Source organism: Chiloscyllium plagiosum, chromosome 13 (assembly GCF_004010195.1).
Source record: "Chiloscyllium plagiosum isolate BGI_BamShark_2017 chromosome 13, ASM401019v2, whole genome shotgun sequence".
In the NCBI taxonomy this organism is placed as follows: Eukaryota; Metazoa; Chordata; class Chondrichthyes; order Orectolobiformes; family Hemiscylliidae; genus Chiloscyllium; species Chiloscyllium plagiosum.
The window spans coordinates 55,919,925-55,930,812 of NC_057722.1; the positions used below are offsets into that span (position 1 = coordinate 55,919,925).

Consider the following 10,888-nt stretch of genomic DNA (forward strand, 5'->3'; position numbering starts at 1 on the left):
CTCAGTCAAATCCATCGAATTCAGCACCGCCTTCCTAATCTGCAATCTTCTTCCCGACCTCTCCGCCCCCACCCCAGGCTGACCTACCACCCCCACCCTGACCTCTTTCCACCTATCACATTTCCGACGCCCCTCCCCCAAATCCCTCCTCCCTACCTTTTATCTTAGTCTGCTGGACAAACTTTCCTCATTCCTGAAGAAGGGCTTATGCCCGAAACGTCGATTCTTCTGTTCCCTGGATGCTGCCAGAACTTGAGAGTCAGAGGGCAGAGGTAACCCTAGTGTGGATCACAAAGAAGAAAGTGCTGGGGAAGCTGAAAGGTCTAAAGGTGGATATTTCACTTGGACAGAATGGACTACACCCCAGGTTTCTGAAGGAGATAACTGATAAGATTGTGGAAGCATTAGTGCTGATCTTCCAAGATTCATTAGAGTCAGGGGAGGTGCCAGAGATTTGGAAAATTGCAACATTGTGTTTAACAAGGGAGGAAGGCAGAAGACAGGATATTATAGGTTAGTCAGCCTGACCCCAGTTGTTGGCAAGATTTTAGGGTCCATTGTTAAAAATGAGATTGTGGAGTATTTGGAAGTGCATGGTGAAATAGGGTTGAGTCAGCATGGCTTCATAACTGGTGTGGTGTTAGGGTCGAGGTACTGGCTGCATGGCAGAAGGCAGAGAGTAGGGATAAAGGGATCTTTATCACAATGGCAGCCAGTGTCTAATGGATTTGGAACCACAACTATTCACCGTATATATTAATGATCTGGACATAGGAACTGAGGGCATTGTTGCTAAGTTTGCAAATGACACAAAGATAGATTAAGGGACAGGTTGTATTTGGGATGCAGGAAGGCTGTAGAAGGACTTGGACAACTTCAGAAAGTGGGCAAAGTAACGACAAATGTGGGAAAGTGTGAGGTGATGCCTTTGATGTGAAAATGCACTTTGGTAAGAAGAAAAGAGGCACAGACTGTTTTCTAAATGGGAAAGACTTCAGAAATCTGAAGCACAAAAGACCTTAGGGGTCCTGGTTCAGGAATCTTTTAAGGTTTACATGCAGAGTAAGTTGACAGTTGGGAAAGCAAATGCAATGTTGGCACTCATTTTGAGAGGGCTGGAATACTAGAGCAGATGTACTACTCTGGTCAGACCACATTTGGAATATAGTGAGCAGTTTTGGGCACCATATCTAAGTAAGTTTGTGCTGGCCTTGAAGGTGTTCAGAGGTTTACAAGAATGATCCCAGGATCAAGGGCTTGTCATATCAGGAGTGGTTGGTAACTTTGGGTCTGTACTCAATGGAGTTTAGAAGGATGAGGGAGAATCTCATTGAAATTTCCAGAATGCTGAGAAGACTGGATAGATTGGATGTGGAGAAGATGTTTCCACTAGTAGGAGGACCTAGGACTTAAGGGCATAGTCTGAGAGTGAAGGGATGACCCTTTGGAACTGAGGTGAGGAGGAAAAATGTCATCCAGATGGTGGTAAGTCTGTGAAACCCATTGCCACAGAAGGATGTGGAAGTCAAGTAATTGAGTGTATTTAAGAGAGAGAAAGGTTCTTGATTAACAAGGGGATCAAAGGTTATAAGGAGATCACAGGAGAACAGGGTTGAGAAATATATGAGCCATGATCAAATGGTGGAGCAGATGTGATAGATTCAATGACCTAATTTTGCTCCTATATCATATGGTCTTTGAAAAACAGAAGGATGTGGGGAATTCCCAACATAAAAAGCCAATATCCCAGTATTGTGGATATACCAAAAAAGTGACAGTTCCAGAATGTTTAACACAAAGCAACTTGACCAAAAAGTGGAAAAGGAAATAGATAAACATAAACAAAATAGCAATTGAAAAGCTTCAAAGATACACTCAAAATACTGCTGCAAATTTTAAAAATAGAAAACACTGAAACATTCAGAGTTAGTATTTCAGATCAATAATTTTTGGAATATTGTGTGCAATTCTGGTCTCCGTCCTATCAGAAGGATGCTTTGAAACTTGAAAGAGTTCAGAAAGGCTTTACAAGGATGTTGCTATGGTTGGAGGATTTGAGCTGTAGGGAGAGCTTGAATAGGCTGGGGCTGTGTTCCCTAGAACGTCAGAGGCTGAGGGGTGAGCTCAAGGGGTTTATAAAATCATGAGGGGCATGGTTAGAATTTCCCTGGTGTGGGGGAGTCCAGAACTAGAGGGCATAGGTTTAGGGTGAGAGGGAAAAGACATAAAAGGAACCTAAGGGGCAACGTTTTCATGCAGAGAGCAGTGCATGTATGGAATGAGCTGCCAGAGGAAGTGGTGGAGGCTAGTACAATTGCAACATTTAAAAGGCATCTAGATGGGTATATGAATAGGAAGGGTTTGAAGGGATATGGGTAGAAAGTTGAGGACTGTAGATGCTGGAGATCAGAATTGAGGGTGTGGTGCTGGAAAAGAACAGCAGATCAGGCAATATCTGAGGAGCAGGAGAATCAACGTTTCGGGTAGATAAAAGGCTTATGCCTGAAACGTTGATTCTCCTGCTCCTTGGATGCTGCCTGATCTGCTGTACTTTTCCAACACCACACTTGTGATTTAGAGGGATATAGGCCAAGTGCTGGCAAATGGGACAAGATTAGGTTAGGATGTCTGGTTGGCATGGATGAGTTGGATCGAAGAGTCTGTTTCCGTGTTGCACATCTCTGTGACTGTATGACTATAAATTAGAGATTGTTTGATTTATAAATCCTTTTGTTCTTTTGAGCCACTTTTGTAAACAGCATCCAGGGTTTTAAATTCCACATTTACAAGCCTGTGATTTTCTATTTATTTTTTAAAACTCCTTCTCAGAACATGAAGATTGTTTGGTAGGATCATTCACTATTCTAGTGATGGAACTGACTGGCTGGGCTATTGCAGGATGGAGTTAAATTCCACATCATTCTGGCTTTGGTATCACCTGTAGTTTGGGACAGGTTCTTCAAAAGATATTAATGAATGACATTTTTACAAAGATCTGACAACTTTACAGTTACTTTTACAAATAATAACAATTTTATAAACAAAGCTAATTCTCTAAGTGACACAATAGGATTTGAACTCATGTTCACTAGCTGATTAGATTGGTACTTAGTCTAGCACCCTAACCATTAAGCTACCATATCCATTAATCTGTAGAGGTGGAAAATTAAAGGCTGGTGAGCCTAGAAGTCGAGAACCACAACCAACTGATTTTCAGGGTACTCAGTTTATGCATCAATAGATGGTCAAAAACTGTTTGTGTGTGTAAATACTGGATAATTATATGAATATCTCTGCTGTAATTGGGATCTAAGATTAACATAATAAATGACTAATTGATGGCATTTCCAGCTAAAACAAGATGCAGCTTTCAAATGTAATGGGACACTAAATAGATGGAAACCTGGTATGATGGATCACCTTCCACTTTGTGTACATTTTCATCTGATAGACATATTCACCCAATGCATTCAGAAACTTGACAATTACCCTCTGTACATTAGGGACAATGGAAGAAAAATAAAACATCAAGGCAGGGTGTAAAGTGGATAGCTAATTTACAATTGTTCATCTCCGACCTTGAGATAAAATTTAACATTACTTGCAATTTTCTTTGAATCATAATCTTATTTAGTAATAAGAAAAATATGACTAAGTTTATGTAACACAATCGTTTAGTCTAATCAAATTTTAATTAATGCCAGAAGCTTCTGTTTCAATATGGGCAAACAAAAATTGCCTTTACACTACTTATTAATTATTCATGCTTTTCTTTTTTAGCTGTCAGTGAGTTTTTCACTCAAAGCTGCATCCCTGGAGCACAACACATTCCACCAAACCTCTGCCAGTTGTGTATTGGTGATGAGAAAAATCAAAATAAATGTGCTGACAATGCTAATGAGAGATATTTTAATGAGAGTGGAGCATTCAGGTATAGCACTTTACTATCTGATCATTTGTGGCAACCTTTTATTGCATAATAAATAGTTTGACAAACATTTCAAGCACTTGATAGTATATAACATAAGTATCTTAAAAAATTATTCTTTTTTTCTGGCCTATTAGGTGCAATGCTAATTCTGACAGATTATAAGTCCCCCGGTTCAATCCAGACTCTGTGTCTAGTCAGCTAATGGGGACACTGATAATATTATGGATTTTCAATAGTACGGATTGATTACCTTTAGTACTGGTAAAATGTTTAGCTAAGAACTAAGAGAACTGTATTTATTATGAGATTTAGTATATCACAAAACTTGTAGAATGATGACAGCAAAATAATATACAAATCCTAGTAAAGTATTGATAAATGGACACCTTGGTTTAATTACTGTAGGTCAGTTATATGAGGAATATGCAGGTTTCATCAAAAATTCTTATTCTTTCAACAACGTTGTCTTCTACGTGGAATCATAAAATGTTTTAATCTGTGGGATATGACATATCTGAGAAGCAGCCAGATTAGCTGAGGCGTTTGGGCAAAAGGTTGACAGCAACTTCCATATTCATTAATGTTAATACTAAGCATTTCTTGTGCTAATACGTCTTGGCTTTTGAAATTGGTTTTAGAAATGTTACGAAATGCTTATTACTATAACTTATATTTGTCTTTGGGTACTAAATCAGTATTCTGCAGGTTCGGGGGTTAGGTGGTGATTAGATGTAATTTTTATGAAGTAGTGTAATTGGGATCCTCACATCTACTTTGACTAAAGGCGTAAGTTGCGCTTCGGCGGGTCGGTGTGGACTTGTTGGGCCGAAGGGCCTGTTTCCACACTGTAGGTAATCTAATCTAATCTAATCTAAATCTAAAAGGTAATCTAATCTAATCTAGATGTAATTTTTATGAAGCAGTGTAATTGGGATCCTCACATCTACTTTGACTAAAGGCACAGAGCATGCTGGCTAACACACACAGACTGCAGGATGGCTCAGGCACTGAGAAACAGTATCAGCAGGTTCTTGGATATGTTCTGGAGGTCTACAAGAGGAGGAGGGCTTCCTGTAACTGCAGAGGCACAGTATGCCACTTCAGCCTCCTCGGTGCCGTAGTTGTCTCTGCTGTAGCAGATGATACTTTTATGATTGGCTGCAGACCAAGTGGAATCCCTAGCAAGTTGCCAGAGACCAACCACACATTTAGGTGGATCTGATAAAGTGGATAGCACAGCACTCAATATTTTTAGGAAGTCCTAAGAAAATTGAATAAACAATGAGTTAAGTGGCAATTACAATGCTGAGAAAGTCTTCACAAGGTGTCCCAGAAACACACCTGATGTGTTTCAGTGACCTTCTTCATAATAGCAGCTGCAAGTGAATGTGAAATAGTGAGTCATCTTTAAGAAGCATTTGAAATACGCAAAGATTTTCTAATCAACTCGTTCAGAGGTCTTATTACACTCCACTGGAGGAGGTGGGAATTTAACCGAGGCCTCCTGGCTCAGAGTAGGGGTACTACCACTGCATCACCAGGACCCTTGAAATAAACATTGTCATCTTGTTAGCTCCCACTTAACTGGTTGCTGTTGGGAGAGTGTGTTTATACAAGATAGTCACAGGTAAGATGCCAGAAGACTGGAGGTTGGCTAACGTGGTGCCACCTTTTAAGAAAGGTGGTAAGGACAAGCCAGGGAACTATAGACCAGTGAGCCTGACGTTGGTGGTGGGAAAGTTGTTGGAGGGAATCCTGAGGGACTGGGTATACATGTTTTTGGAAAGGCAAGGACTGATTCAGTATAGTCAACATGGTTTTATGCGTGGAAAATCATGTCTCACAAACTTGATTGAATTTTTTGAAGAAGTAACAAAGAAGATTGATGAGGGCAGAGCAGAAGATATGATCTGTATGACTTCAGTAAGGCGTTCGACAAGGTTCCCCATGGGAGACTGATGACCAAGTTAGATCTCATGGAATACAGGGAGAACTCGCCATTTGGATACAGAAATGGCTCAAAGGTAGAAGACAAGGTGGTGGTAGAGGGTTGTTTTTCAGACTGGAGGCCTGTGACCAATGGAGTGCCACAAGGATTGGTGCTGGGTCTACTACTTTTCATCATTTATATAAATGATTTGGATGTGAGCATAAGCGGTATAGTTAGTAAGTTTGCAGATGACACCAAAATTGGAGGTGCACTGGACAGTGAAGAAGGTTACTACAGATTACAATGGGCTGAGAAGTGGCAGATGGAGTTTGATTTAGATTTTAGGAAAGCAAATCTTAGTAGGATTTATATACTTAACGGTAAGGTGCGAGGGAGTATTGCTGAACAAAGAGACCTTGGAGTGCAGGTTCATAGCTCCTTGAAAGTGGATTCGCAGATAGATAGGATAGTGAAGAAGGTGTTTGGTATACTTTGCTTTATTGATCAGAGTATTGAGTACAGAAGTTGGGAGGTCATGTTGCGGCTGTACAAGCTATTGGTTAGACCACTGTTGGAATATTGCGTGCAATTCTGGTCTCCTTCCTATCAGAAAGATTTTGTGAAACTTGAAAGGGTTCAGAAAAGATTTACAAGGATGTTGCCAGGGTTAGAACATAGAACATTACAGCGCAGTACAGGCCCTTCGGCCCTCCATGTTGCGCCGATGTGTCATGCCAATCTGAAGCCCATCTAACCTATACTATTCCATGTATGTCTATATGCTTGTCCAATGACGACGTAAATGTACTTAAAGTTGGCGAATCTACTACCGTTGCAGGCAAAGCATTCCATACCCTTACTACTCTCTGAGTAAAGAAACTACCTCTGACATCTGTCCTGTATCTATCACCCCTCAATTTAAAGCTATGCCCCCTCGTGCTCGCCGTCACCATACTTGGAAAAAGGCTCTCCCTGTCCACCCTATCTAACCCTCTGATTATCTTATATGTCTCTATTAAGTCACCTCTCAAACTTCTTCTCTCTAATGAAAACAGCCTTAAGTTCCTCAGCCTTTCTTCGTAAGACCTTCCCTCCATACTAGGCAATATCCTAGTAAATCTCCTCTGCATCTTTTCCAAAGCGTCCACATCCTTCTTATAATGTGGTGACCAGAACTGTACACAATATTCCAAGTGCGCCGCACCAGACTTTGTACAGCTGCAGCATAACCTCATGGTTCCAGAACTCGATCCCTCTATTAATAAAAGCTAAAACACTGTAAGCCTTCTTAACAACCCTGTCAACCTGGGTGGCAACTTTCAAGGATCTGTGTACATGGACACCGAGATCTCTGCTCATCTACACTACCAAGAATCTTACCATTAGCCCAGTACTTTGCATTCCGGTTACTCCGACCAAAGTGAATCACCTCACACTTGTCTGCATTAAACTGGAAGATTTGAGCTATAGGGAGAGGTTGAATCAGCTAGGGCTGTTTTTCCTGGAACGTCGGAGGCTGAGGGGTGACCTTATAGAGGTTTATAAGTTCATGAGGGGCATGGATAGGATAAATAGACAAAGTATTTTCCCTGGGGTAGGGGGAGTCCAGAACTAGAGGGAATAGGTTTAGAATGAGAGTGGAAAGATATAAAAGAGACTTAAAGGGCAACATTTTCACTCAGAGGGTGGTACGTCTATGGAATGAGCTGCCAGAGGAAGTGGTGGAGGCTAGTACAATTGCAACATTTAAAAGGCATCTGGATGGGCATATGAATATGAAGGGTTTGGAGGGATATGGGCCAGATGCTGGCAGGTGGGACTAGATTGGGTTGGGATAGCTGGTCGGCATGGATGGGTTGGACTGAAGGGTTTGTTTCCATCCTGTACATCTCTATGACTATGACTATGACTAATTGCTCGTGACCAAGGTAGCATGCAGTTTTCTTGCTAAGTGAAGCAGACAATTTAAGTGACCATCAGTCTTTGTGTGTAACATTGAGCATTCCAAGTCAGTGTTTCAACTTATTTATTAAAGTGACAAACTAAATTGACCTTTCAGTGGGTGGCACGGTGGCTCAGTGGTTAGCACAACTGCCTCACAGCGACAGGTACCTACGTTTGATTCCATCCTCGGGCAACTGTCTGTGTGGAGTTTGCACATTCTTCCTGTGTTCATGTGGGTTTCTTCCCACAATCCAAGGATGTGCAGGTTAGGTGAATTGGCCAAGCTAAATTGCCCCACAGTGTTTAGGGATGTGTAGATTAGGTGCATTAGTGAGGTGTAGATGTAGAGTAATAGGATAGGGGAATATGTCTGCGTGGGTTACTCTTCAGAGGGTCAGTGTGGATGTGTTGGGCCGAAATGTTTCCATACTGTAGGGATTCTATGACTCCATCATGTTTGACTTGAAGGATCTTTAACGCCTGCTATAGTTTCCTCCTCTGTATGTACTAATGGTATTGAATATCATTACTGCAGATCAGTTTAAGATTGAATATCATAATTGGCCATTGCCTGGCCATTCATACAACTTAATATGTCATACTTGAACCTCAAAAATGTTTATCTCTTGTCTTATATTTTGTCAGTCTCATATGCATTATTGAGAAACTTTGCCTGGATAAAAATAGATTAAAAATTCTTATTTTCTTCATTTATTCTTCCCTGGGCACAAACGAGTCATGGTTAAAGAACATAATCTGGTGATCTGGTGCTAATCCTTGCCAGTCCCTGTTTGCAAGGAGCTTCAAAGTAGCCTAATAGTATTTTTGTGTTCTACTTTTTCCTTCTTCAAGTAATAAGGGATTCAGGAATTCAGCACATAGATGCCAAGTGAAGCTTTCTGCTTCAGTGCACTATGTTTCAGAAATTAGTGTAATATTGAGCATTAGCTATTAAAGTGCAGTTTTCTCTCCACTCCTTCTTTTCGGAATAAATATCATGCAAATGCAGAACTCTCTTTGTTTACGCCCTAGATTAGTTATGCATTTGGCAGCAAATGACACTGCTGGCAACAAGTTCTGTAATGTAGCCTACAAGCTCACTGATACTAACCATCACTAGAAAAAGAACCATTTTATAAAATATTGCAAACCATTCATGTACGGTTTGGTTGTGCTTGTGGCTGCTGTTTTGGGATTAGGGTTGGTGATGAAGGGATGTGGTAGTTGGGGGAATAACAACAATACACAACTATGTCATTTGTCACAGTCTTGATGTTTACTTACACCCATCAAAATACAGTTTACTTGTAGCTAGCTGTCTAAGTGTACCCCTCTTCCAATGCAGGTGCCTAGCTAACCAAGCAGGTGATATTGCCTTTGTTAAACATTCTACTGTACAGGACAATACAGATGGTGAGTTACAGTATAACTTGTTACATTCTATTCAATTTGTGTTTGGTCTGTTAAAGAATTTGTGCCATATTATGCTATGCAAATAGACTTTATGTATATTCTCTCTTAATTTTTTTAAAGAAACTTGTAAATCCCTGCAGCCTTTCTCACAGAATGTCTTGGATTAAGAATATGATTTAGGATAATCCACCACACGAGAGCTGTCCCAAACATCAAGCTCACTACCCTTTGTGTGATGACACTTTTGTTCTGATTAGTCTATGCTGGCACCATTTTTGGGAATGTTGTGTGTGCTGCTGCACTTATTTTCTAAGTGTGTGGTTTCTTTAGGGTTTACATGGTTTAAAACATGTGAGAGTAGCCAACTTCTGGTCTAAAAAGAAGAGTCCTTGGGAGTAAACAAGATGTAGTTGATTGCACCTCTTTACCTATTTACAGGTTTTAAGGATAGACTCCCTATTATTGCAAAGACTGTTAATATGTCCTAGCCTTGGATCTGTCCCACAAAATTTAACTTTTCCACCAAATCCTCATGACATTATCAAAATGTTTATTGCACTCAATCAAGCATTAACTGCTTGATTGAACTTTTCCCCAAGCTTTTCCTGATAAAAATTATTGTTATACATTTTAAAATATAATTATATTTATCCCACCCCATTTGCCCCCAAGTCTTTGATTTTACAAATTCAAACAGTCTGCAGATTTTACTATTCTTCCTAAATGTGTTCTCTTTAGAGTTTGAGGAAGGACAGCATAACATGTGAAAAGGTAGTTTTCCTCAGCTGTTTTACTGATGGTCTGAAGTTCTCTTCAGGACTGGAGGACAGTTTAGGAGCACTTCAGAGAACATCTCCAGGACACCTGCACCAACCAACCAGACTGCCCCGTGGCTGAATATTTCAACTCCCTCTCCCACTCTGCCGAGGACATGCAGGTGCTGGGCCTCCTCCACTGCCACTCCCTCACCATCCAATGCCTGGAGGAAGAATGCCTCATCTTCTGTCTCTGGACACATCAACCCCATGGCATCAATGTGGACTTCACCAGTTTCCTCATTTCCCCTTACCCCAGTTCCACCCCTCCAGCTCAGCACCGTCCTCATGACCTGTCCCACCTGCCCATCTTCCTTCCCACCTATCAGCTCCACCCTCCTTCTGACCTATCACCTTCACCCCCATCTCCATCCACCTATTGCACTTTCAGCTACCTTCTCCTCAACCCTACCCCCCTCCCATTTATCTCTCCATCCCTGAGGCTCCCAGCCTCATTCCTGATGAAGGGCTTTTGCCCGAAACGTTTATTTTTCCTGCTCCTCGGATGCTGCCTGACCTGCTGTGCTTTTCCAGCACCACTCTAATCTTGACTCCAATCTCCACCATCTGCAGTACCCACCTCTGCCTCGCTGACCTTTAGTCTGTTGCATTTTTTTCTGGAGGAGAACATTGTCCCTGCGAGAACAAATATTTTTCTTTGCAGTATCTTGAATCCTTAGTCATTGCTAGTATTTTCTTAGCTGAAAATGTGTTGCTGGAAAAGCGCAGCAGGTCAGGCAGCATCCAAGGAGCAGGAGAATCAACGTTTCGGGCATAAGCCCTTCTTCAGGAATGAGGAAAGTGTGTCCAGCAGGCTAAGATAAAAGGTAGGGAGGAGGGACTTGGGGGAGGGGC

General features: G+C 41.3%; 1 protein-coding gene across 1 annotated transcript in view; it reads left to right on the forward strand.

Moving 5' to 3' along the window:
- meltf (melanotransferrin) overlaps nucleotides 1-10,888 on the forward strand; it is an 80,174-nt gene that overhangs the window by 24,299 nt on the left and 44,987 nt on the right. The window contains exons 5-6 of the mRNA XM_043702473.1: nucleotides 3,781-3,931; nucleotides 9,151-9,218. Of these exons, the coding sequence (XP_043558408.1) occupies nucleotides 3,781-3,931; nucleotides 9,151-9,218 (219 nt within the window). The remainder of the gene's footprint in view (nucleotides 1-3,780; nucleotides 3,932-9,150; nucleotides 9,219-10,888) is intronic.